This window comes from Chlamydotis macqueenii, chromosome 18, assembly GCF_036417535.1.
Source record: "Chlamydotis macqueenii isolate bChlMac1 chromosome 18, bChlMac1.mat, whole genome shotgun sequence".
In the NCBI taxonomy this organism is placed as follows: Eukaryota; Metazoa; Chordata; class Aves; order Otidiformes; family Otididae; genus Chlamydotis; species Chlamydotis macqueenii.
Window position 1 is genome coordinate 11,216,505 of NC_141573.1, and position 27,692 is coordinate 11,244,196.

At 39.8% G+C, this 27,692-nt stretch overlaps 3 protein-coding genes and 1 long non-coding RNA gene across 7 annotated transcripts in view; 1 reads left to right on the forward strand and 3 right to left on the reverse strand.

Moving 5' to 3' along the window:
- Positions 1 to 422, reverse strand: part of TBCD (tubulin folding cofactor D) — a 127,564-nt gene extending 127,142 nt beyond the window's left edge. The window contains exon 1 of one of the 3 annotated variants that reach the window (XM_086762207.1): positions 408 to 422. The gene's annotated coding sequence lies outside the window, so the exon portion shown is untranslated. The other 2 variants (XM_086762206.1, XM_086762205.1) reach the window with 2 other exon arrangements.
- Positions 25 to 11,679, forward strand: LOC147598503 (uncharacterized). The gene is made up of 2 exons (XR_015260547.1): positions 25 to 150; positions 10,942 to 11,679. It is a non-coding gene; the product is annotated as an uncharacterized LOC147598503 (long non-coding RNA).
- FN3K (fructosamine 3 kinase) lies at positions 1,320 to 10,466 on the reverse strand. 2 transcript variants are annotated; one of them, XM_010125157.2, is made up of 7 exons: positions 10,409 to 10,466; positions 9,128 to 9,309; positions 7,922 to 8,073; positions 6,428 to 6,519; positions 5,238 to 5,323; positions 4,204 to 4,326; positions 1,320 to 3,401 (listed from the first exon to the last, which is right to left on the reverse strand). In XM_010125157.2, the coding sequence occupies exons 2-7, from the start codon at positions 9,266 to 9,268 to the stop codon at positions 3,063 to 3,065; spliced, it is 933 nt and encodes a 310-aa protein (XP_010123459.1). In that variant the 5' UTR covers positions 9,269 to 9,309; positions 10,409 to 10,466; the 3' UTR covers positions 1,320 to 3,062. The 2 variants fall into 2 exon arrangements, with proteins under 2 accessions (XP_010123459.1, XP_086618343.1); XM_086762217.1 differs by lacking the exon at positions 10,409 to 10,466 and having other exon boundaries at positions 9,181 to 9,332.
- A 2,084-nt stretch (positions 11,680 to 13,763) lies between the features above and the next one.
- FN3KRP (fructosamine 3 kinase related protein) lies at positions 13,764 to 21,342 on the reverse strand. Its single transcript, XM_086762218.1, has 6 exons — positions 21,189 to 21,342; positions 19,073 to 19,224; positions 17,504 to 17,595; positions 16,924 to 17,006; positions 16,407 to 16,529; positions 13,764 to 15,682 (listed from the first exon to the last, which is right to left on the reverse strand). The coding sequence occupies exons 1-6, from the start codon at positions 21,327 to 21,329 to the stop codon at positions 15,344 to 15,346; spliced, it is 930 nt and encodes a 309-aa protein (XP_086618344.1). The 5' UTR covers positions 21,330 to 21,342; the 3' UTR covers positions 13,764 to 15,343.
- Positions 21,343 to 27,692: the final 6,350 nt, after the last annotated feature.

Genomic DNA, 27,692 nt, shown 5'->3' on the forward strand with positions numbered 1-27,692 from the left:
GGCCCGGCCCCGCCCGCCGCCATGCGGCCCACCGCGCCCCTCCCCGGCAGGCGCGGCGGCCCGGCCCAGCCCTACCCGGCCTCCCCAGCCGTCCCACACAGCGGGTTGCTCTCGGAGGTGGCGAAGACGCCGGCGACAGCACCGGAGACGGTGAGTGACGCCCTCACAGCCCCGCGGCCGGAGCCGGGAGTTCCCGCCCGCATTACCCTGACAACCGCCGCTGCGCTGCCCAGGCCCGCCCCGCGCGCGCGCGCGCGCTGCCGGGCGCGGCCTCCCTGCTACGGGGCGCCGCGCGGGACGAAAGGGTGCAGAGACGGCTGCGCTCCCGCGCGGGGCGCCGCCCCTCGCCTCAGGGCGGCGGAGGGGACGGCTGGCGGGGGAGGCGGCGGTGACTCCTGGGCACGCACAGGGGTGCCGGTGTTTATTTCGAGTCCTCTGATCTGCCGGAGCGGAGAGCCCGTGGTTTACGGTTCTTCAGTGAGCTGGGAAGCGCCCCGCTTCGGGCTCTGCCCTGCTCCGGCCGCGTTTCCGCTGGGCCGCCCAGCGCAGAAACTCCCGCGCCAGGAAGAACTGTCCGGAATTTGCCTCTCAAATCATTGTGCGTAGGTTGCAAAAGCTGTGTGGAAGGCAACTGGATTATGCCATTATCCATTACCTTCTCCATTTCTTACCCCGTCCACACCACAGCATTGAATTACATGGTTAGTATAATAACTCATTAACTAAATGTCATAAAATTCTGGAAACAAAGTTTGAATCCCGAAAGCTACAACCACAGAAAGAAGAGGAACTAAGGGGCTGACTCAAAGAACCGGCTGCCCCCTCACAGCAGTTACTGTTTCTCATACCAGATTCTTTCCCATCAGCATTCTCGGAAGGTATTCTGCCATCTTTCAAGCCACACCACGTCTCCGTCCGCTCCTTTCCCACACGCTTTCCCCTGGCTACTCAGTCTTGTACCAGTTAACAGCACCCCTTCTCTTCTCTCGACACATCGCCAACACTAGAAAACTGAAGTCAGAGTCTAAAGCAGACATTGACTAAGTCACCTCAGGCTGTCTTTTTACTTAACAAACTCCCAAGAATCAGGCCAAGTGACAAACTGAAATGGGTGCTCAAAGTGAGATAGGTCACCTTAACGTCTACTTGTTTAGCTCCATAAAGGAAACTCAGGCAGACACCTAACTCTGGTCAGGACATTAGGACAGGTAACTTACCTTTCCCAGTATCCAACTACTCCATCCACACTCAAATATCTTATCTTCAGGCTCAAATTTGTTTACACAAACCATAATCACAAAATGCAGGTACACCAAATGCCTAGTTTCTGCAAGGCAAGTATTTTATTTGAGAAGGAGAAATCTTAAGTTCACATGCAGTTTCCAATGTAAAACGTGTATTTTTGTTAACATTAACAAATACTAGTACACATGCACTTTGCTGTTTTCTTGGACCTGGATCTTACAGCTCTCAGCTATGATTTCAACTGTATTCGAACTCTAATATTCCACTTTTCCACTGTTACAATTCTGTTAAGGGTTATAACCGCACCATTACAACTTCCCCTAATTGTAGCCCAAATTCAAATGAAGTAAACATTTGTAACTATTTGTATTAAATTTACAGAGAATGAAATACATTTTTTTTAAATAGCATAAATTACAACATCTAACTTGAAAGTTTATGAAATGTTAGAGCACGGCCATTTAAAGCTGAAAAAAGTCTAGATGTATTTGAGCATTTTTAAATGTAACATATTAGGTATTAATCATGACAACCCTCTGAAGCCTTATGTATTTACGTAAGTGCAGCCATTCTTACTCAAATTTTCTGATTCAGATAAGCATTTGTTGGACTGCACCTACATTTACTTTCTTTACCACTTTCTTTCATTAAAAAGTATGGATTTGTTAATGTACTCGGGCTCAAATTGTATTGTTGCACAGTTTTCTCCCTCAGTTCTCATTGCCTATGTTTTCTGTAAAAATAAGCAGTTAGGAATATCAAAAAACATTATAAAGTCATCTAATTTGACACTGTTCCTTCCAAAATCCAGCAGTGGCAGAACAGACTAGCTTTCCCTACTGTACATTATTTTATAAAATTGAAAATACATCAAGCACAAACCAACAGATGCTTTCTTGTCATCAAAACACTACGCCTCCCTCCCACTTCTCGCTATCTTTTTACAAATTTATTTAAATATGTTACTATCATAGTATAGCACACTAAAAATATCATAGTAAAACTATATGTTATTATTAAACTTGTGTGGTAACAACTCACTTTCTGCGCATACAGATAATTACTAAGGAACCACAGAGATACCCCTTTTAACAAATACCACTGTGATTTAATTTCTCATAGGAAGAGAAAAACTAAAGCACGTAAGTAAATTACATTAAATTAAAATAAATATTAGAAATGCTATTAATTATATATGCTTGCCAAGTGCAGTCCAAAGGGCCTTGTCTGCTCTTTAAATCAAAAAGAGAATGTTTTCATTTTCAGATTCATAGAATCTGATTTAAATTTTGGATCAGGACACTTAACATGGGAAAGGAAAGACAACAGAAATATAAATGGGAAAAAGGATGGAACCAGAGACAGAAAACTACAACAGAACAAAAAGAGGAGAGGTAAGGAACTAGTTACTACTTCCAGCACCACAATGCCACAACAGTAGCTCTCAATAATGAACTGCTGATAGAGCAGAAGCAGAAGTGGCAAGATGCAAACAACTGGAACACAGCAGCTAAGAAGTGAGACGCTCTACAGAGAGTCAGGTTAGCCTGGCTGTCCTACTACTCTTCCAACCTAGTGGAGTCTTCACAAACCATGCAGTCTCTTCCTTCAGCAGGGTAGGAATCTGTGCTAGTGAACAAGTGTATGTTAAAAATTACACAATCACTCTTAACATTTAGTGAGGCTCCAAAGTGTACTAAGCCTTTTACATGTCAGGTGTTTTATTGTCAAGATTAATTCTTAGTTTGTGTTACTTCTGCAAAGCAGGGGCTGTTCATTACTAGGAGCTTATGTCAGAATTTCTCAAACCTATCTGGTTACTTTAGAAGTTTTCTCATTACATTTAGGGTAGATCCCCTGTACCCTGTCCCAAAATGGTTCCAGTGGTTTATGTAATTAAAAAGCTGATACAATTTGTTTCGCTTCTCAAATCCTGGAGCTTTGGGTATTTTACTGTGATAAGCAGAGAAAAAACAGCTGCTAAATCCACCAAACATTCCCGCAATGGCCAATTCAAATTCTGAATGGCCATAGAAGCAAGCAGGGTCAAAGATAATTGGCCCAGAGTCGTCTTCAGCCACATTTCCTGCCCACAGGTCCCCATGCAGGAGAGCAGGAACAATCTCTACGTCACAGAACATTTCAGGAATCTTTACCTGAAAAAGCATGAAGAAACACATAACAATTGAAAAGTTTCGAAGAAAATATTTAAAAATAAAGTACTGTGGTATATAAGGGACTAAGCTGGTCAAACGCTGTCTGTTTTCTGTCCTCATGGAGTGCTTTTGAAGTTCATGGCTACAAGCATAAACCTAAACTGTAAGCTAGTAATACATTGTTCTTGACAGAGCTTAGCAAATCATTTCATTCACAGTCTAGTGTCAACATCTAGTATTAATGTATTGTTTCTAGACATGGATAGTATTGTCTGGCACAAGAAATATAAAATAAATTTAATTTAAACTAAAAGGTTTCAGTGGCAAAACCAGCAGCAGTAAACATCTGTACCAATTAACCAGGAACAAATTTGAGATGTAGAGCTTGCAGAGGAATATATTCCCAGTTGTTTCCTAAGTGCTGCACAGAGTGTGACCTGAACTACAGTCTCAGATGTGAGCCTGGACAAATTAAAAAAAAAAAAAAAAAAAAAATCTGCCTAAGCAGGAGAATCTTACCTATTTTGTAACATCAAATTCTTGGATAGGATTTACCATCTTATTATTATTAGCTGTACTCTAAGAAATACATGTCCGTGCTGAATTACAGGTTCATTTTCACTTTCTATTAAAAAAACTGAAAGAGCAACATGAATTCTTTTCAGCTGACAATGTTGTTGGACCAGCTATGAAGCTACTCCAGTTACTGCTGTTCATTAAAAACTATGTAAATCTCTTATAAAACACCCCCAGAATTCTACTGCTAACATTCTAAAAACCAGATTTTAGACATGATTCATACTTTTAGCTGTGACCAAAGTTCTCTGGCTTCTCTGTCTCCATAATCTCTTTCAATCAAATCCAGTTGAGCTTGGAGTCGGTGACGAATAAAGAAGGAAGGCCAATCACTGTGCCATTCATTCACCTAGAAAATATGATACAGAGGTTTGGAACAGACAATTTTAGCATATAAATAGTATTCGTAGTACTTAGATATTAAGACTAATTAACAGTTAATTAGTTAAAATGTTCAATGCTGACACAACGGCCTAGACAACATTAGTAAGATCTACACGCTAATGTTATCAGACATTTCTTTGACTGTTCTTTTGGGAGTGATGCTATCTTCCAAGCGTAGGTGTGGCTTTCTTTAACGTGAGATAAAAGGCGAGGTTCTGACTATTGTCATTCTTTCAAATTTTCTTAATGTATTTTAGGAGGGAGAGTTTCTGGTGAGATCATTTCAGTTGTTCCATATTATATTCCAAAATCTTTCTGAAAACGCAAAAGTATTTGTTGATTTTTATTGGATAATGTGTTTCTAATTTGGTGAAAAGTTGTACTTAGCAAAGAGTTTGAGATACTGCAAGTTCATTCAGTTAAATAGTAGAGTGAAATTCTGCCATGTGCAGAGCCAGCAAATGACCAGTTAATCTCTGGGAGCCCTTTCCAGTGTCTGATGTGATGTGTTACATGATGAGGCTCTCTGAAAGCAGTGGATTTTGCCATTTGAGATCCATATAGTAAAGGTTTAGAAAAAACAAAACCAAAAACATGGTTTGTGAAGGGATACTTATTTTATTAAGTATCACCAAGCTAAAGAACCACCCACATAATTTCAAGTTCTTATTTGATCCGCTGTGTCTGCTTGCTATGTGCGTTAGAGCAAGCCACACATGTTGAAAAGCCATCATATTCCCTTCACTGCCAGGTCAGAATGAAACAGGGAAAGCACGGCTGTGATCATAAAGCCAAAGGCCAATAAAACAAGCTTCTGCATAAGGAGTTTATAGAACTATATGAGTACATGTTAGCTTTCACAGGCATGGAACATACCTGCGGTATATAACCACAGCAAGTGGCTGTATGGAATCCAAACTTATCCACATACTGAGAGTCAGAGTGACCTGCTGCTCCTTTACCTAAGAAACAAAATAAATATTGGGTGTTTTAAGGTCATTACATATTAAAGTTTGCAAACACAGAACTCAATTTCAGAGAGCAGGCATACAAAATAATGGCAAGCAAGAAGTTACACCTATTTCATGGTCACAACCCTCTCTAAAGAGGGAAAGAATGCTCTTAAACTTGAAGATACTGAATGGAAATGGAGGTACAATTAGTCACAGCTAGTGACTTTTCTTTTGATTCATAGATTACTTGTGACCTGCCAGTAATTTGGCCTTCACTCAAAAATAATGATTTTAATATGTCCACCACTAAGAGTCGAACCTGGTCCATCTCTGAAGGCGTGGGAAAGACAGATACAGACTAGTGGTTCAGATTTAATACTAACAACTCTAAAAGAACAACTCTTTGTATAGCTTCTTTTTTTTTTTTTTTCATTTACACCTTAATCCACTTTCCAAAGAATGATGGAAGGTGTTTTAATTGAAGTCAATAGAAACCGGATCATGACCTTACACTGCTGAATTACAGTTGTCTTCAAGGAGCAGCAATTGTATATTTTGCTACATATTTGAGTTAAAAAATGTAATCCCTAACATTTTTAAAGGGGAACCTAATTATATGGGACCACGTTCTGTAATAAGTTAATTATCTAAACGAGCAGTACAGAGGATGTCTGTAAGGTCAAGAACATTTTGAGAGACTGATGGTACATGAGGCTGAAAGTTTTAACTGACACTGAAAAAGACAACTAGTCCAAATTTTCTTTTGACTTACAAAACATTGAAAGCTCTAACTATCAAATATTAGCACTTTTTCTTACTAACTTTGAGTATCTGCATAATTTTATGCCACAAAGTATATATATAAAATGAAGATTTAAATTAATTTAGTTTAGTCAAGGTTAAAATGATATGTTAAAAATAATAATAGTAATTAGAGCTCCTGCATATATTATGTACATTTGAGAAGTGTGGCATAGGGACAGGAGGGACATATCTCATGAAACAGTGTCCCAGTATTCACTTTAATTATCATTAAAATTATAACGCAATACTGTAACCACAGCCAAATGAGTTATTTCATTTTTGGTTTAGTACATGTTATCAATACTCTACCAATTGTGCTTCCCTCCTTTCTCAATTTCTCTCCAAGTTTCTGGTTATAAAGATGAAGATCTGCTATCTGCTCTCCGAGCTTTGAAGAATATCTGTAGGATTAAAAAAAACAAAATTAAACTGAAACAAGTGAGTGAAATATTACAGGAAAAAAAAAATCTCAATTAAACATGACCAAGTATGTTTTTGGCAAATATGGAACCTTAGCCAATTTCACAAGTACGTAACAGGGAGCAAATGACTAGACAACAACTCTGAAGAAACACCTTGTAACAGATAATGAAATGAATGTAAGCCAATGCTCTTGCAAGAAAGGTAAACAGAACAGAAGGTTGTATAAACAGGAGCATAAAGTGCAGGAGGATCAAGTAATCCTCATCAGCTCCACAGTAATAAGCAGAGAATAGAACATGGTATCTGCTTTTGGGCCCCACACTTTGAGATCAGTTGAACAGCAATAACAACGGTGAGTCTAAAAAGAAGCCTTAAGCAAGGATTGAGTTGAGGTTGCTTAATGCGGGAGATAGACAATTAAAAAACAGTTAAAATATTGCAAAGATATCTGAGCAGGAACTGCAACGACGGAAACTAATTCTTCTCCATGCCCAAAATGCGTAAAAATAATGGGTTTAAATTTGCAACCAGGAAGACTGAGGTTAGACATTACGAAATCTTTCCTAGGAACAGTGGGATGGATTGGAATGGACTGTTTGGAGAGGCTGTGGAAATCCCCAATTCCCCAAATCTTTCCTAGGAACAGTGGGATGGATTGGAATGTACTGTTTGGGGAGGCTGTGGAATTCCCCACAGCCTCCCCATGTGCCACTATTCTCCCAATAAAAATAGACAAGTTGGACAAATAACTGCCGGAAGAGCCATAGGCATTACTGTGTTCCCACAGAGGCCCCGAATGAAGCCGTTAACTCCCGAAAGCCCGTGTTCAGCAGCCTATGGCTCCTGAACTCCATGTTCAGGTTGGTTGATGGACAAAATGGAACTTCATGTTATCTATCCATGTAGTTCTTCCTCACCCTAGTGCCTTTGACCTTGTTGAGTTGCTTCAATCATACTTGAAGATTCTACTTAGAGAAGCAGAGCTTTCAAAGACATAAGAAAACTGGTAGGCTGGGAAAAGAAACTCAAATGAAAAATCTCATGAGGGAAAGATGGGCTAAACTCAGCCATTATCACATTCACTTTAGTAGCATCTCAGCACATGTGGACCAGCATATAAAGCTCTAGGCTAGCAACAGCGTGCCATTTCTACTGCACGTAGAGGGTCAGGGAAGAGCAAAATACAGGGAAGGAGTGTATACACGCACATACAGATACACGTATATATTTTTTTTAATATGAACACAGACACTCACACGAACGCAGATCTTGACAGATACAAGCTCTGTCTCTGAGAGAACAGAGAGGTTCTTCACATTAAGTTTTCTGACTGACCGTAAGATATAAGAAAATATGCTCCAAAACACATGACAGACATACTTTTTGAGGTGCTTCATCTTTAGGTACTCCATGACAAACATTGCTCCTCCTTCAGGTAGGTCAATTACTTTAATAGGCTGAGGCACTCTCACAATATTTGTTTTCTGAATAGCTTCCAAACTTGCCATCTCCCCCTCAAACATCGTTCTAGCCTGTCAAAGAATAAGAATATCCTTAGGCTAAACTATGGATGTCTGCAACAAGTACTTTGGAAAAAATAGCCTTGTTTTCAAAGTTACAAGGAGTTAATTCATCCTGATAAAAGAATGTAGCTGCAGCAAGGGTTCAGTCCACACAATGAGACTTGAATACCTTAATTCTAACTTCTTTCTTCCCCAGATTCATTTCAGGATAGTAGAACACATCAGATTTCACAGTGATTTCCAGCTGCTTGTGGAGATACCAAACTACTCAGACGTAACAGTATCTCTGAGGATAATACCCAAGACCTCCTCCTTCAAAACCACCGTTGACCACTACTAAATGAAGTAAAAGGTTGAATCCTTAAACTGGTTCTCCTTTCCATGCAGGTCAATGGCCACCAGATGGAGACGACAGTACAAATATTGAGCCTGTACCCTGTATTTCTGAAGTAAAGATGCTGCTCTTCACAGCAGTTTTAGGATGTTTTTGATATTGATAAAGCAAATTTCTGATGGTGTTACAAAAAGCAATTGACTATGCATTTGGTAATAGAAAAATCAAGAGCTTGGCCTGAAAAATTGCAAAAAAACTTAGTGCTAGAAACACAAAAAGGAATGGGGAAGTTTAAAGTCTCTGTAGCTTTAAAAATAATATATGAGTTTTAGCACTAGCACTGTTTCCTCCCTCCCACTATTCTGTCCTCCCAGCTGAAACATGAAAAGGAATGCAGCGAATGCAAATTCAGCTTTAGGCTTTTCCAAACTCTAAGTAATACAGTAACAGCTTTGTACTTAGCCTCCTTTTTACATATTGCAATGCCAATTCCTGTTGGTGAGGGTTATCACATTGCATTACACCCCATTTTGCATTAACCAAAGCTGCTGGGTTAATACTTGATATAAAACAGACTACAGCTTTTAAAAGAAAACTGAGAGGAAAACTGGAATAATCAAGGCAGCCTAAAAATGTAGAACTCTAAATCATTAACAATCAGGTGCTTTTCAAATAAAAAGCTCTCTCCATGCAATATTAATTAATAGTTAAATATCTGCTAGCATTAACCTGAGGTTTGTGGTTGATTTTAACAAATACTCGTCCACTGTCTGTTTCATAACCTTGGCCGTGGCTGATGTATCCTCCTCCCGAGCTTCCAAATGCCTTCAGAACAGAAGTTTTCAGTTCCGTTTTCAGGATTTTTTCCATGGTAATTTCCAGGCTGTTGCAGCTGCTTTCTGCTAAATCCCCTGCAAAACAAGATTAAAGGTCTGGGTCCTTCTTTAACTGTCACTCTGCTATGAGGTAGAAAGGGCCACCCACCAGATTAAAAAAAAATAAAATAAAAAAATAAAAAATAGCAGCCAAAAAAACCACCAAATCCAGGGATAATGTTTCAAAATGCTTTGTTTCCCGTGGGCTTGTATAGCTATAGATGAAAAATAAAAAAACTGTAGAAATTTTTGCTAGAATAACATTGAGAGGTGTGTCCTGGGTCCTCTCAGCTGTGCTGAGAGCTGCTGGTATTTGTAGTTCGGACCCGTTTTTCTTTTTTAAGCTCTGTGATCGCATTGGTAGAAAAGGTCATTTTTAAACCAAGCCACTAGAGGGAGCTTAAATGCAACTATATAAATTGTGCTGTAGTGTCGTTATTTAAGATACGAAAAACAAAGTTGCAGTCCATAAGGATGCGGTTAGACCATGTTATTGACCATAAGTCAGCCACTAGACGTATGTGGAAACGTTGGGGTTTTTTTCTCAGCTTGTAGTTGCTTCATGTGGACTGGAGTTCTGTTGTCATCACCGAGATCTTTAAAACGCTTTCCCTTCTTGGGATAATTTGGTATCTTGTAAGAGTCAAAAGATTTTTATTGCCTGAAAGTGCCCTCAAGGCAGTGAGACAGTAAGATGCTCAGGGCTTGACGTTATCAAGTGAAAAATTCATAGTAAAAGCCTCAAGCTGGAAATTAAAGAAATCTGGGATACTGTTCCTATATGCTTCTCCAGATTTAACATCATTTTTAGGACACCGTTTCACCTTTTTATCTCCTTTCACAATCTGTAACACACACAAACATGATGCCTTGGGTACTGCTGAATTTAAACACTTCATTCTTGCAAAGTGCACTGACACCATCACGTATAAAGTGTTAAACCTTTAAGCTCAGCGTGTACATTAAATCGTAGTAAACCAGTGCACATGCACGCAAAGCAACTTGATTATGGCTGTAGATCTTGGACAGTTTGAGGTAGTTAGTTAATATGACTCGTGTGTCTGATTTATAGATAGTGAAAATGCTAAGTGATTTGAATTTCAGGATAGGATTTCAGTCATAAAGAGTACCCTACTCTTAGAACAATGGTCTCCAACTGCTGAAAGGAGGGAATCATATCTTAGGTTGCAATGGAGCACCTGGGGAAAGGAATAAAGATTTTTTTGCATCAAAATAAATTACAGTGAGCAGGAATATAGTGAAAGATACTCTAATTAATTTTTCTATTTACCTGTTAAGGTAAACAAATAAACAAACAAACAAGCCCCCCAAACCAAAACAAACAAGGAGAAAGGATCTTCATCCACAATATTACTACTGGACCCAAAATTTTTGCAGTCTAGTCTGCCATGGACTTCTCTCCTCCAATTTCCAGTGAAGATGCCAAAAGTTACTGACGGCAACACTTCTTTCAGCATTCTGACATTTTATTTGATTTTTGGTTAAACCAGAAACAGGATTGTGTTAGTCCAGATATATTGCATCACTTACACAGTAGCCAAGAGACAGGAAAGTCTTCTGTTTGCTTCTACGCCGGATTGATATTTAACTAGTAATGCAGAGGTGAAAAGCTTGGTTTCCTGACATTTTTGTTCCCGTTGTTTCTAGTCAAGTAACTTCAAACAGCATCGTTTCAAACACTGGAAGTAAAACAACTCAAAAGCATCCCAGATGGGCTTGAAGGAGCATGGTGCTCGAGAACACCACCTGGGAGGTCCCTGGAACCGCCACCAGACACCATTCAGCACCACGGCCAGATCACCAAGGGAAACATTAAACCGCTCAGCTGCGAGAAGGTGGGGAGGAATGGCAAAGGACCATTTACGCAAGTGCTGCTGGGCTCCTGGTTTGAGACCTAGCCTCGGGGTTATGCACGTAGCGGAGTCTGTAACTGTTTAGTTTCCCCGCTTTTTTCTTCTTGTTTTGCTCACAACTGCTTCTGTTTGTTTTCGTCCAGAAGACAGATACCCCCATGCGTATCAATGAAGACTCTCTGCTTCCTCTTTGGGAGTAACAGTATCTGAAGAACCACAGGAAAACAAAGAAGCTATCTAAAACAGTGTATAGCAAGAGCAAGAAAAGACTTTCTTTCCATCATAAAAAAACCTCCCTTCCTCTGACAGAAGTTACAGTTTCTCAGTAAAGAGCTATCCAAGGACAAATAATTCAGAGCTCCTTTAATTCTATAGATCTGATCTTCAGGCTGTAGCTCTGTAGACAGATAGTATGAACCATGTCTTGGGAGATTTCAGTTAATTCTTTGAGATTTCATTGAACAATGTGTTGAAAAGCAATTGAATATTATTTTACAAAGCAAAGTAATAAAGCTATTGTGATTCTGGTGTGGCTTGGTTATCAAAACTATATTTTCCCCTTAAATCTTCTGTAACAAACAGTGCCTACAAGACAAGCTAATTGTATACCACTTCCCTCCCACTCCTCTGCTGCAACAGTCCAGCATCAGTTAAAATCACCAGATCTATTTTGGAACAACAGTGAAGATGACAACCAGGAAGCAAAACAGTACTAGAGCGCAACATACATTATCTGCAGGCAGTTTTGGCAGATGGCAGCAGTCCACGAGAATGAAAACAGAAAATCACACTGAAATGTAGGGCACGTATTAACTATAAGCAATTCAGCAGAAAAGCAGGTTCTTGCAGAGAGGTTCAAAATGAATTTATGTTCACAATTAGGACAGTCATGCTGTGAAACAAGTGGCCCAGAGAGGTTGTGCAGCCTCCATCCTTGGAGGTTTTCAAGACTAAATTAGATAAAGACTTAAGTAACCTGGTCTGTCCTCATAGTTCATCCGGCTTAAAGCAGGAGATTGGACTAAGTGACCTCCTAAGGTCTCTCCCAACCTGAATTTTTCTATTATCCTAACCTAACATTGAGTCCAGATTTCCAAGTTTCCCTTCCCCAACTTCTCTCCAAGGCAGAAGCTGATGTTATTAAATTATGCACAATCATATCCCAAACCCCTAAGGAATTAATTTCAAAATTTAGTTTTAATTAAGAAAAAAAGATATAAAGACATCTGGTTTTCAAAGTATTAAAAATAAATGCCTTGAGATGCTTTAGTCTACACATGCCACACATATTACGATCCGTCTTGAGAAAAGACTTAGAAACATCATGAGAGGGTATGACAATTTTTTACAATATACAAATACATGTACATGATATCTTTAAGAAAAATTCAGTTTTACACTTTTTCCTTGTCCAAATAGGAATGAAATTCAGCAAAACTATGATACAGAACTAGGAAATACAGAATGAGAGCACAGGTACAAGGAAACATGCTTGCCAGATTTAGAATGTATGGAGGGAGCCGAGAGGGAGGAATACATGAGAAGGAAAAGCAAGACACAGTATCTCTTTCTCTCAGAGATTAATGCTAAAGAATAACAAAGGCATACCTGGAACACATAATGCAACAAAATCATCTCAGAGGAGAATTTTAAGAGCAGAGCAGAACTATATAATACATTTAAAAAAAAAGGAATTACCTTTCAGAACTGCAGCAATTTCTTATGAATGAGTCCACCAGCAGCCTGCCTTCAGAAGAGGTTTTATGCCCTTCTCCATCCAGATTCAACTGCTGTTTATAAGAACTCAAACCCAAGCATCCATGGTACAGTAGAACTTGCTGTTACATTCCATTTGTATTCCTTTTTACATCCCTTCCATTTTTAACTGTAGCACAAAATAGCTTTGAAAAAGTGACCATAATATCACTTAAATTAACTCTACATACAATTGTTTTTATTTACATAACTTGCACGCAACATAACTTTCCTTCAATCACAAAAATATTTTGATTCTGTTCTATTAGGAAAAGGTGATCTTTGAAGACTTACCATTTATCCCTCAAGTCTACAACTGACAAAAAAATCCACCTTCATATCACTTTTCACCTTCTAATGATAAAAGGTATTTAAGTATTTTAGCAAAATGAACATGTTGATTTGTTGAAGACTTGTAAACAGTGACCTTGTTAAATAACTTCTAACTTTACTGTGAAGGTATACGGAAATAAACAGTTATGCGATCTAACCAGACTGACTGCTGGCTGAAATTCCACAACATCTCTTCAATCAGCTGCACTAAGCAGTGTTAAGTTTGGGTGAATGGGATAAAGATATGGGCACGGGCACTTTTAATCAACAACATCCAAACAGATGGTACAATACATAAAGTCTGAAGGCACAGATAGGACCTCAAATGAAAGTGTAACTGAACAAGACATAAGTTTTCTTTAGTAATACACTGCTCCAGATTAAAATCCACGACCATGTTCCCATCAACATCTTTGCTGAGTGTAATTGTCAAACAAACTAGTGACCTTCAACAGGTAAGAGCAAGTAGCTCCCCGAGAATGAACGCAAGTTGTAAGGTTTTAATTCAGAAAACAGAGACAACAATAATCAACTGGGAAACTTCTTTATTTAAGCAACAAGGTAAAAGTAAAAGCTATTCTACCAAGCGAGGCTTTAAAACTTTTTGTAGCAAAAGTTAAACAGCCAGTGAGAAGAGCAGCAGATTAGGGTGAGTAAGTTATATCAAGTAATATTCTTCTCTAAACTTGCTTCCAATTCTTGTAACTGCAAAACTAGCAACTAGAAAACTCTCAGTCATCTACCAATCTCCAGTGAAAAGCATTTATAATTAAAGTCATTTCCAAACACTCAAAATGCATGTTAGGAACCATGCATCTCTCACCTACCTGGTACGCTTGCACTGAAATACCATTACCAGCCTACATCAAAAAGAGTACAATTTTAGTACCGCTATCTTGTAGGTACAAGAAACAGCTAGTCTGCAAAGCTGTCCTTAAAGAACTTCTGACACTGGTGTAGAGCAGCTGTTCTGTGAGTTACATTTTAATTTCTTTGGTTTCATGTCTCTTATCCCACGAGCTACAAAGTACACTTAGTGGGGACTGAAGAAAAATGTTAGCTTATGGCACCTGTAGCATGAACTACAAAAGTTATGTGAAGCCTGTACCGTGACCAGATGGCATTATCCTGTGGGCAAAGACAGTCAGAAAGTACATCCTCTGTTTGTATTAGAGAGTACATCCTCACAGCATGTGTGATGTAAGGTGTCTTACCTGAAAAGATCTTTAATCTTTTAAGAATGCACACTATTGGACAGAGGTATAATCCAAAAAGAAAGAGAGGGCTAGTTCTGGTGAAAAGAAAATTGGTGTAGATAAGAGCCCACTGACCAGCAAGCACAGAACAGCCTACACGAATGCCATGAGGCACCAAAATGCACGCGCCAGAAAAGATTATAAGCATTTTCACACAGCTTTGTAAGAGAACTGGAAGCAGTCTCCATCCAACAGAATCACGTTAGCATAATGAATAGCAAGTCCAAATCACTTTTCACAATTCCTAGTATATCATTTTCTTGCTGACTCTGACAATATTTTGTTAATATTGTTTTCATGCACATAAGCAGACATGAAGAGCTGAAAGAGTCTGAGCAATCTATCATAAAGGTACAGGGGGGACAGCAAAAAGCAATAAGCAACTTTTTTAACCATCTCCTCAGTAACTGAGAAAAGTAATTTTCCATTTCACAAACACTTCCCTAATGTTTTCCATTAGGGTGCAAATGCAAACTCTGGTATTCCTCTAATCTGAAGCACAACTGGTCCCTAAGAAAGAACTTCTTCCAAATAATTTACACTTGAGTGTTTGATCTGTATTAACTTGCCTAGTCTCAAGCATACAATGCTTTCTTGACACCAACAGATCTTCTGTGCAACTAAATAAACTCCTTCCTTAGATGTTTCCCTCATAAAGGTATTCACAACTATCCTAAAAAGGGACGACTATGTTACACTTGGTGTTCAGCAGGACTCACTGATTCTAGGTATTCAGCTGCGCAACAAGCTCAAGAGCCTAGTAGGTTTTTTTAACATTACTACTCCTGTAGTTGCATTGCCAAGTACGGGGTGTTCCAGGCAACATAGGAAGTATTCTGCTTAAGCAGAAAGTCACTTTACAAGGTTTCTCATAATGTTTAGGGAAGACCCTCTGTACCCTGTACCGAAATGGTTCCAATGGTTCATGTAGTGAAAAAGCTGATAAAGCTTCAGGCGTTTCTCAAACCCTGCAGCTTTAGGAATTTTACTGTGGTAAGCAGAATAAAAAGAACTGCTGAAGCCACCAAACATCCCAGCTATTGCAAGCTCATACTCTGAATGGCCGTAGAAAGAAGCTGGGTCGAAGATAATTGGACCAGAATCATCCTCAGCTACATTTCCTCCCCAGAGATCTCCGTGCAGGAGAGCAGGAACAATTTCTACATCACAGAACAAACTTGGTATCTTCAGCTGCAGGGGGGAAAAAGCAAGACATGTAAGTACAACATTTTAAGATGAATGATTACAGGTTTATCCACATACATGCGGAGCATTAATTGAAACTTCTTAAAACTCCATTAAAAAAAAACCCTAACTTGAAACAGCATAAGACCTAGTCAACAGAGATGCTGAGAAAATGAAGATTATTTCTATTTTTCATAAAAGCCACCAGATGAAGAATAGTAATCTTAATGGTTTTTAGCACCAAGAAAATAAATAATTTAAAACGGCACTTGGTCCTGCAGTATTGACCAGCTTTAATAATAATAACAACAGTCACAACCATCCACTTTGTCATTACTTCTACAAAGTAGTACCCAAACAGCTAATACTGCAGTCACTTAATCAGACGCAAACCTTAAATGAACAGATAATGTGCACAACTGTACTGTTTATACTCATTTCCCGTCATGAACATGTTACAGGAAATGAGAAATGTGGATTTGATCTAGTATTTCCCACACAGTAAGGCAAAGTGCTATTTGGCACACATTCGCTTTGGAGTACTAGCATAGTATGATGCGGCAAAAGCCATTATACCTTAGAATAAAGAGCATTTTAATCTCTAAAAGCTGGAGTCTTTTACCAACAGAACCTGGAGCATACCAACAAACAGGAACTTTGTTTTATGAAAAGAGAACCTGAACAACTGATACCTAGCTAGCACTATCATGAGAAATGAGAGAACTCCTACCTGAAGTTGTGCCCAAAGTTCTCTTGCTTCCCTGTCTCCTGAATTCTTTTCAATCATGTCCATTTGGGGCTGGATTCTTTGCTTGGCAAAGAAAGTCACCCAGTCATTCTGCCAGTCATTCACCTGAAGGAACAGGATTGCAGATATTAGTTCTACACCACACAAAAGACAGATTTTCTTCTTTTTCAAGTAAAGATTTTGAGGATTATACAGCCTTTGTGCTAATACCACCCAGGACAGTAAATGCTACCATTTAATAGACTGTTATCTTAAAACATTAAATGAGGGGAATAAATAATTTTCTCTAAGTGATACCAACAAAAAAAAATTGAATGTCCAATGCAGCTGTAAGTGCTGTCCAAAGCGCTACTTCCCTTGGCAGGCTGAACAATGTTTTTCTTTTTATGACTCCACAGAAATAAATGAATTTCCATTATGATAATCTTGGCCCTTTGTGGCACTTGAGGGAAAATCAGATAAACTTAAAATTCTATCAGTCTGATGAAGTACAACCTACCTGTGGAAGATAGCCACAGCAGGTAACTGTATGAAAGCCAAATTGATCCACAAACTGGACTTCCATTTGCCCTTGACCTTTACCTTTCAAACCAAAGACAAAAATCCAATACTAATGACAAGATTCTAAGAATCTACAATGCAAATGGACCTTAAAAACTATGCAAGGGTACAATGCTGCTTCTACTGAGAATAAAAAAAAAAATGCACCTTCATACTCTTCATTACAATGGTTGTTACTGTTGGTTTTTAAGTTTAAAGCTTGATGTAAAGCAGCTATATTATAATCTTCATAATCATATTTTGAAGTAGCATATCTCATCTTGGTAATACCATGTCCTTGTAGAAACTGGTTCAGGATACCAAGGGTCCCAAACTGAATAAACATTTTGCTTACAGAGATCCAAACAGAGCAAACAAAAGCAAAAAGAAGACCCCCTGCCTGGGTGTTTCATCGAGATCTATTTTGTTCATTCTTTAGTGGAAGAAGACAAACTTATCCTGAAAAAACAAAAGCTATTTTAACTGTTTTGTAGAATATTATTAACTGGGTTAAATTTGCAAACAGCTGTGTACTGTACCAACTGTGCTCTCTTCTTTCTTCAGCTTCTCTCCAAGTTGCTGGTTATGCAGGTGGAGATCAGCCAGTTGCGTTCCAAGCTTTGCTGAATGTCTAAGAAACAAAAGTATTCTTAGCAACACTGACACACAAATAAATCTTGATATTCCAGGAGTTAGTGAAAAGCTTTATCAAGCAAGTAAAAGAAGTTCTGCATCTCTAACAAAAGTACATTTTCAACATATTCCAATCATAAACACCTCCTCTTCCTATAAAGACTATGTATTAACATAGAACAAAATGTACTTACATGATTGTTTCTGACAACACTATTAAAAATTAAAGTGAGCAGCAATCATAAACTTAATAATAATGAGAAAATATCAATTCTAATTTCTGTGTGATATCACTTCTGTATGAACTTTCAGTAAGATATCTGTAAGAAAAGCACGCAAACATCTTGTGCTTTTTTGGGGTGTTTTTTTTTTTTTTTTGCAAACTGTCTTTGGGACATAGAGCCAAACAAGACTCATCCTCTTCTTTATATCTCTGTCTCCAGCTTCTCCTCTCTAAAAGGCCTAGAAGATGAAAGAGTAAAGTGCGTCTTATTTATTTATCTGTTTTTAATAAAAGCTTCTCCTCTATACAGCTCAGAAAAGTCTTGCAGTAATTACAAACAACTCTTACAGCTAGTTGCCTCCTGTGTTAACAAAAGCATGTTCCTCTTCCTGTCTTTGACCTCTAACATCTGCCCCTGTTCTCAAGGCACTGCTATTTAATGCAAAGTCATGTCTTCATTTTGTTCCTTTTAACTTGTTAACATAGATTGTAGTTATGCCCTGAAATTTGTATGCCCAAGGTTGCATTTGCACACATTTCATCTCAATCAGCCCAAACACAACAGGATTTGTGGTCTTTCTCTTGGAGCTCACTGGGGACTCTTCATGAATTAGAAACTCTGCAGATGAGCAGGATGAGGGATAAGACTTTAGCTGGCTGCAGAAGTTCTGAGATTGGGATGAGAAATCATGTTCACCTCTGTAATGGAACCAGGAACAAGTATTCATCCTATTTTTATTTACTTGTTTGCCACAGAGGAGGGCCAAAAGTTTGAAACCAACAGAATGATGACAAGAGCTGTAAAAATACTGAAATCAGGAGGCATTCATTTGAGGAAGCGCCTCTGCATACTCATGACAAGCAGAATTAAACAATGGTTCTTATACCAAAGGCAAGTACACAAAACGGGTGATGAGGCAGGTATTTTTTCTGACTGTAAAAAGGAACCTTACTGTAAAAATCACTAACTACTTACAAAAAAACAAACAAACTCAAAACTAAGGGAAAACCACACTAACTTCTTGATGTATGACCTATTTGCTAGGTGAAGCACTACAAAGTATTTTATACAGTTCTTGGCTATATAACCTCCAAAATGTATCTTGACTGTCTTTAAAAAACAAAACAACAAACCAACAAAAAAAAAAAAAAAAAAAAACCAAACAGCTTTCCCCTCTGAAAACGAGTTATTTAATTGTCGTAATAGTAAAAATTTCTGGTTAAATGAAGCAAAGATAATACTGTGTTTTACCTGTTTAAGCCTCTCATTTCCAAATGTTCCATCACAAACAGAGTACCGCCCCGAGCCAGATCTATAATTTTGATGGGTTTAGGCACTTTTATCGTCTGCGTTTTCAAGATGGCTTCCAAACTTGCCATTTCTCCCTCAAACATTCTTCTAGCCTGTCAAATATTCAAGGAAAGCATTAGTCTCTATGAACACCAGTCACAGGTAAACAAAGCTCTTCCACAAAAACAATCAAGGCTGCAAATGTAAAATAAGAAGCTTGGAGCAAGGAGTTACAAGGTACATACAGATCCACACCACCAGACTTGACAGTAGTTCTACAATTACAGAAATTTCACTTCATCAGCCAACTCTGTGGAAGTGACTTTGGTTCTAGCATTCTCTGGAATCATAAAAAATACTTTGAAAGTCTGTTTACAACTGAAGGAATGCAAACTGCATATATATAAAATATAAGCAACATTTTCGTAACGGATTATGCAGCAAATGTCTACAAAACTATATGCAATATACATGATCAGTTGAGAGACCAGAAGAATGGTGCTGACAGTCATAGTCTGCATGACTTTGCTGACACAGATTGCTTAGTAATATAGCTGATCTTCAAAACAGTCTCATTTGCAGTCACAGAATTATTTTCCCTGGCCTATTTCTTTTGCCTTATGGGGGAAGGAAAAAAAAAAATAAAAAAAAAAGAATATCAGTGATAGCCAAATGCTCCTTACCACACTTGTGCACAGAAGCCCTTAGAACCCAAGCCCTAACAACTGCATTTGCTTTGAAGACATTGTGAACTTAGAACCTATTTCTACAACTGTTATCCACATCAAGTAAAATCTATTCTTTTGAGTTGCTCCACTGACATCAGCGGCACTGGTCACACGAAGAAATGCTACTCTAAAAGAGTTAGGCAGAGGTGGCAGGAAATGGGTACTTGGGAAACCTACAGTATCTGCTAAAAGCAAAAGTAAGGAAATATAATGAATAAAATAGAAACAATACTAGCCCTTTAGTACTGATACATGAAACACAGTCAAGGACAATTTGCAATAGACATTGAGTAAAAATTCAAAAGCCTAAATGAGATTCAGAATGAAGAACTGCTGAATTACTGAGCCATGAGATAGCTTTGTTCAGAGGAAATCAGGAAATACTGTATCTGTCTAATGCATCACACTTCATTAAAGTCAGCTGTTAACTTTAATATAGTAAAAACCAGTGTGTTTTCTAAATAACTTTATTTTTCTAAAGAAACTGCTGATATACACACACTGCTGCACATACAGCACAGCATTATAACAGTTTGGCAAAGTTTGCTTTAATCAGCGCTCACAATCCACACATAGGCAAAAGCATAGAAAATTAAATGATTACTGAATAGAAAATCTATCCAGATCTTTTCTTCCAAGCCCAATCTCGTAGCTAGATAGATTGTATACTTAAATATACAATTAACAAAAGTCTAAGTAGAAGGCTCTGTTGTTATCAAGTCAAACTATTTTCAGTCTAATGTAAAGCTGGCTAGCCGTTCTGTATTTTCCCATGTTACCACCTCCGTGATTCACCCAGCTCTTTGATATAATCAAAAAGCATAAACAAAATTGGAATATAGTTGCATACATGCTTTCAAAAACATTTGTTTGCTATTAAAGGCAAATACAAGTTCTGACTTCTGTTCTTCCAGCAAAGCTATTCATTTGATAGACATAAGTGTAAAGTACCTTTAAAGTAAATTCCCCCTGCTCTCTGCTTTTGCAAATAAGGATGCCATACAGGTATACTTATCTCTAACAAATGCAGGTATCTACGTCCTACAGTAGCTGGCACCAGTTACTGGAAGGACAAAGCAGAAAATCTTGAACAACTCTTGCCCCTCACAGAGTAGAAGCTGCCAAACTAAGCCGACCTCTAAGCCCGGCGGCAGGCCCCCTCCCTGACACCAGCAGTGGAAATTTTACTGCCCGAGGCCAGCGGGCAAACCTCCCTCCATGAAGAACAGGCCGGGGCCGGTGGAGGCCAGCCCGCCGCCCATCTCCTCGGCGCGACCGCCGTCAGAGCTGCCTCCCGGCTCCAGGGTCCGCCGCGCGCACCCCGCCCCCGACACCCTGCCCCCCCACACCTCCGCCTTGGAGTTGCTCTTCACGTACACCCGGCCACGGTCGGTGTCGTAGCTCTGGCCCTGGCTGATGCAGCCGCCCCCCAAGTGCCCGGTCGGCCGGAGCACCGCGGTGCCCAGCTCCCGCTTCAACGCCTCCTCCATGCTGCCTGCTGGGGCCAGCGCGGCACTGCGCCTGCGCGCTGCCGCTGAGGGCGCGCGGGCAGGCGGGGCTGGCAAAATGGCGGCGGCGGGTGAGGCGGAGAGGGAGAGGTTGTTTGGTGATCCGGGTGCTGCCGGGGGTACAGCCGGCGAGAGGGGCTGGCCAAGGGCGGGGGCTTGGTTGTAGCTGCTGGGGAAGGAGTCGCTTCTTCGCGGCCGAGGGAGGGAGAAGGGTCAAACCGCGTCTCAGAGATAGACGGGGAGGAGCGGGATGCTGCTTCCCCTCCGCGTTCCCTCCCGCTGCTGCACCCGGGAGAATCCATCGGCCCGGTGGGCTTGGGCGGGATGCTAAATAATGCCAGCCAAAACCCCAGCGCTCCTGGGACATGTTTTGTATTGCAGGGAGCCTGTAAACGTGCTTTTGTTTGAACTCATTTCCCTTGGGTGTGTTGTGAATTCTTTCCTGCTATAGATGCAGAGGATGCACGTGTCAAGGAAGATATGTTGCAGTAGGGCAATATATAAAACAAAGGCAATGGATAGTGATTTTTAAATATTTTGATTTAATGTGCTTTCTGGCCATTATAAAGGTACATGCTCAGATTCATTCTGTTCTTCCACAGTAACAAGAACAGCTTGCTATTACCAGACACTGGCCAGCATAGGACTGAAGTAAACTAATATGTCCTTTCTCATTATAATTTGTTATTTATTTAACAAGTAACTTCTTATTTAAAGTACAAATTTACAAGTGTAGAAGCTGGAAGAGTTCCTACTGATCTTTTACTTGTTTCTTAGTGAAAGAGTTCGTACTTTCATTTTCTACTATTTCCTTAAATGTCTGTGGTTCAGTAATTACAATCACTAATTCATCTTTAGTTATTCCTTACTACCTCCCTATTTGCTGTATGAATTAGTCTTGCTTGGGATTTTTAAGAGTAGTACTGTGCTGCCTGGATGATTTAGACACCTATGGATTTGCATCTGTTTCTATAGCTTACACAAACAGCAGTTAAGATTAATTTAGAACTATTGATATGTACTTTCAAATTTTAAACTGAGTTTTCCTTTGGAAATTTTCTTTTTTTGGGGTTAGTGCAGGAGGATTACAGCTCAGAGGCCTCAAATGTTCCTTTGCAACAGCAATATAGCAAGTGTTGAAAGGACTGACATTCTTTATTTTCAGAAGTCTGTGTACCTTTCCTTTTCAAGAGTTGCCATGCAACTTACTTTCTTTTTTTTTTTTTTTTTTTTAAATAATCTGGACTTTGTTCATCTAGAAACTGATATTTTGAATTTGTCGGGATTTCTGGATCTACAGCAGTCCTGGCAGACTTACCATGAATATGTTTGCTAGATTTCTGTGTTTCTAGCTATTTCTGCAGAGCCTGGACAAATCATCAGTGTGCTGTGTTTGCACCAAATACAAAACTTATGAGATATACTAGTGCTTCACAGTCATTGTGTGTGTGCGATGTATCTTCTTTTGTTCAAAGCACTTGATGTGAAAACATACTGTCAGGAGCAAATGAGCTAGATGTTTTGTGCAAAAGAAATTCGACATCTTAAATTTGTCAGATTTAGTGCATGAACCAAGACTATTCGTGCAGCAGACTTGTTACAGAAACAGTGCTTTTTAGAAGCACACATTGATTGTCAGTCTAAAAAATCCTGAATTGACACATAATAGCTGCAGCTTGGGCTTTTAGCTACTCCCAATACATTATGAGCACGCTAAATCTTACTTTTAGAAGGCTGGTTGTATGGTTTGTATTACCTTGCCTTTTTGTGTAGCAGAGCAGGTGTCTCACTTAACAGTGCTGGCTGTAGAGGGCATTGGAATTACTGGGTGTGACAGCGATAGCCTAAACTCCAAGAACCTGTGGCTTATTCAGAACCAGGGATAAATTAGTACCACCAGAGTGTAGAAATACAGATGATAATATGTTTTTGTATGCTGGAATCTGTCTTCTGCCCTATATTGGTTCTCCTGACTCTGTGTAAAATTAGCCTCAAGCTCGTGTTGCAAAGGTTGGATTCAGATGTCTGTGATGGTTGATGAGGAATGATTGAGAGGAGGGAGACCTTAATTCTCCATTGGGAGTCTAGGAATCAGTTATGCAAAACGACGCTGTGAGTTTTTTTTGAACCTTCCTTCTTATTCAGAAAGCAAAGGAGTAATGTCCATTCTGAGATCAGGGAGGCTTACTTTCTCATTTTGTAGTTTTTAAAGAACTATGAGATTAGGAAGAATTTAAAACCTGCATTTTTATTAAAGAACACTTCTGCAGCTCTTGGAAAATTCCTGTTGTGTCTGATTTTTTAAATTTATTTTTTCTTTTCACAAAGCAAATAGAAACCAATCAGAATTTGTAAAATAGATATAATGGAGTTAAAATAGAATGAAATGTGTCGTTCAGTCTTCACATACTAAGTCGTAGTAGAATATTCCATACTGTCAGTAGAGAATCCCAGAATTGTTTGGGTGGGCAGGGACCGTTAAAGCCCACCCAGTCCAACCCCCCTGCCAGCAGCAGGGACATCTCCAACCAGACCAGGTTGCTCACAGCCCCGGCCAACCTGGCCTGGAATGTTTGCAGGGATGCGGCATCCACCACCTCTCTGAAGAGAACTACCTACCACCTCTCTTCTAAAGAAGTTTGTCGTGCTGCACTAAAAAGCAGCATAGTGAATGCTGTAGGAGTAGAGAGCAGTTGCACTTAATTCTCTAGAATTTAATTGGCTTGCGCTTCTTCCTGATGACATCCTATGAGATAGGATATAACAGAAGTTTGGCCAAAATTGTAATGTCAAGCTCATTAATTACATGGTGGACATAATCTGAAGGAGGAACTGTCAGCTTGCTTTCCAAATTAGAGGTTACATGTTCTGGAAGAAACTCAGCAAGACCCACAGGACATTGCATTCCTAAAGATGCTGCAGAGCATCTGTTTGCAGGAAGCATGGGCTCCCAACTCCCGCAGACACTGGAACTCAGTGAGAGCCCAGATTTGGGAGCTGCTTCTTTGCAGATGAAGAAGTGAAGGTTTGCTTCCTTTTCAGTGCAAGTTCCAGCTCCAAGCCCTCCCAAAGCCTGCTGTGTGCTATCTTGGGCCTCTGTGCCATAGATTACTGTTCCCCGTTTGAAATAAACTATTGAGTCAGGCCCCAAGTGTACCTACAGAGGACTACAAAAAAAAAGCTTAGCCATATACTGACGTTGTTCGTGCAGTGCAGGTCTCGCCTGCTGTGTGAAGGCAGTGTATTCCACAAAAGGCCGTGTGGCAGTGTGGGTTGACTTTGTGATAATCCTTTCTTCCCTGCCTCCGCTCCTTTCTCCCATGTATCATTTATTCCTATTTGAGTATTTTAAAAAGCTTGCGGTATACTATTGCAACCACCCCTTTCCTCTACCCTACTGGGGATCGCCAGCAATATTTATCTTGTTCTGAGGCGTGCTAGCTTGCTTGCAAGACCCGCAGTGGTTAACTTTCTGTTTAAAGTAGTGTTTCTTTCTGTGGAGGAGAAGACAACTGGCATGCTGGGCTGCAAATTATTTGGTGAGTCATCGGTTAATATACACATCCTGAACAAAAAAGCACTGCAGCTGCTAATTTCTGTTTACTGGTTGACAGAATGTACAAGAAGAGAAAAGGTAATTGGAATGTGTGGCCTTTTATTGGTTGGCTTATATATATAAATGGAAAATACGCATTAGGGCTTTTCAGGCTCCAGGCCTCTCTTTGTGTGAACGTATGAGAAATGCGCTGTGGGCTCTTTGTCTTTTTTCCTCTCCCACATCCATGGATAGGCCAAGAGGGTGGATCAGGAAGGATGTAGGACTTTCCATTACGGAAAGAGATGATTTAGAAGACACTCATTGGGATTTGATGTTAGAGCTTGTTTTTCTCGCTCTGCTCTTAAATAATTCCCCCTAAGAGACAGAAATTGGTTTTTAAAAAAAAATTCCTTGAGTCAGCTGTATGAGCAGATAAATGGGAATGGAATGAGAGTTTCCATTATCAAAATACCAGACTGAGATAGACCTGAGGAGCAGAATTTGGCAGTTACTCTGATTATGCAGAAACATTGGGATCAGAGTCGTCGATGTGTCTGTTCATTTGCAAAGTTAATGCCTTTATGGATTAGTTTTCAGCAGTGTGTAGTGATTTCAGAGGCATGATTTGGGGCAGAATCTGAATGATTGGCAATCAACGATATGCCAGATTGCCAATGGGTTTAGTTGTTCACAAACTTCTGCCCATCAACAAGCAGTTTAGGGAGAATGTTTGGTTTTTTGAATCGTTTTCGTAATAATGAATAAGAAATAGTACGCTTTGTGAGGGTAAAAAAGTGGAGAGGGGTTTCCATGAATATAGCTGTTTGAGAGTCTTTTTCTTTTGTCCTGATCAAGAGAGAATTATGATTATTTGCAGTTCTGACTTCTGTTTAGCCTAGTTCTGTATGGCACAGTAAAAGAGAAATACACATCATTATTTCTCCTTTCAGCTGTCCCTAAGCATATTGTCTTACTGCTTGAAAGTGGGTTAGCAAACGTATTTTTCTTTTATGTTGTTCACACAGGCGATGGGTTAAAGATTTGTGGGCGTATTCTAGCTCACTAGTTCCTGTATAAAGTATAACCATGAGCTGCCCTCAAAATAAACCTGGGCTTGGCACAGATTTGTGTTCTAAACACAATTACACGTAAATGTCAGATAAGTGGAAACACTCAGGAAAGTGGAAACATTCCAGAATCCTGCTATTTATGGCATCAAAACAGACATTTGAAAAGCATTAGTTCTTCGTGTTCAACAACTGAACAACTCTTCCTATTTTTTAATTTTAAAATAAGGGCAAATGACCTTTAATTGCCAGGTTCATTGTTAAGAAAATGCTTGGGTTTTTTTCTCCATTCGTCCTGACTGAACTTTGGGAAAAATCAAACATATGAAATTTCAGTTAAGCAAGATATAATGATTAGTTTGTACTTCAGCATTTTTCTTACAGCACCTCAAAGCACTCCACTGAAATTTGTGGTTACAATCCCACGACGCTCCTTTGTAATAGATGCAGCAAATAGCTTTGATAGGTTTGGAAACCTGAGACAGAAAGAATTTCAGTAAGTTGGCCAAATTGGTCAAGGAAGTCCGTGTGAGAATTGCGATTAGAGCACTAGTTTCCTGATGCCCAGGGCTGAATTCCATCTGTCTAGAAGTTGCTTCCACAGGAAAGTACAAATGAGTATTACGCCTGCATGTAGCCTATCTCAAATTAAAAACTGAAATAGAAGCTCTGACAGATGATCTGTCTGGAAGAAGAGCATGTCTCTGTCTTCCTATATGTAGACCTTCTACAGTAAAACACTGGAGGCTGTGAACCTGTAGTTTATTGCTGCAAATTTCTCTTCCCCACCTCCAACAGGACTTTGATTCCATAAAGCAATGACTGGATTACAGAGAGGTGCAATTATTGTATGCACGAGTGTGTTAGAGGGAGGATTCCCGTCTGACACTGGGATTCTGGTGCTTGGAGGTCCACGGCTGAATGCTACAGGACACTTTGTACTCTTCTGTTTGCACTAGATTAAAATTACTGAGGAATGATAAACAATATTAATTAGTTCGTATCTTTTTTTTTGCAATCCTGAAATAAACATGTTAAGACTTGTTGTTCTTTTTTTCTTTAAGAGGCCAGTAAGTTGACCTTGCATTATACTTATACAAACAGACTTTATTGGTCAGGGACTTCTTTGTTTTTCTTTTGAGTAGAAATATAAGGTGTAGGCATATCTCTTTCAATTTAGGGCTTATATTTGGCTGCAGATAATGCAGAGTAAGCCCTAGATGTATGGTGTATTTATATCCTCTGAGTTAGATGTGCTTTGGGCAAAATGTGTGTGGCGTGGGGTCCGGTAAAACAAGGGCATGAAGACCTTTCGTGAAGTTGTCATTTTTACGGGGGGTGATACTTTGTGCATACACAGGTGTGGATATGATGAAAACAGAACGTGTCTCTTCTGGCTATGGATATCATAAAAGCCCGACTAAGGAGTGCAGAGTGAGTGACTTCCAAGGCCGACAGCTACGGCTGAGCCTTTCCTTCCGCAGGTCGGTTGTGGGGTTCCCTCTTTGCGGCCAAGCCCAGAAATGTGCCTTCTTCAGAAACTGCTGTTACTTCGCATAGGCGTCCCCCCACTTTTTCTCCATCACCTTACCCGGGTCGTAGGGCCGTTGGTCTGTCTGCGTCCGCTGCAGTTAACGCAAACCCGGCAGAGGGGCCCGCAGCAGTCATAGCTACAGCGTTCCGGCCCTGTGGAGGGGCTGGGGCTCGAACCCTGGGCCGCGCTACTCCGCTGCAGGCGAA

Coding starts and splice junctions, on each gene's coding strand:
- FN3K (XM_010125157.2), bottom strand. CDS start 9,268: ATGGAAAAAATCCTGAAAACGGAACTGAAAACTTCTGTTCTGAAGGCA. Junction 4,327..5,237: donor GCTGTGGTTATATACCGCAG/GTATGTTCCATG, acceptor CATATTTTCTAG/GTGAATGAATGGCACAGTGA. Junction 3,402..4,203: donor AACTTTGGTCACAGCTAAAA/GTATGAATCATG, acceptor ATGCTTTTTCAG/GTAAAGATTCCTGAAATGTT.
- FN3KRP (XM_086762218.1), bottom strand. CDS start 21,329: ATGGAGGAGGCGTTGAAGCGGGAGCTGGGCACCGCGGTGCTCCGGCCG. Junction 17,596..19,072: donor GAAATGAGAGGCTTAAACAG/GTAAAACACAGT, acceptor TTTGTTTCTTAG/ACATTCAGCAAAGCTTGGAA. Junction 17,007..17,503: donor GAAAGAAGAGAGCACAGTTG/GTACAGTACACA, acceptor TTGGTTTGAAAG/GTAAAGGTCAAGGGCAAATG.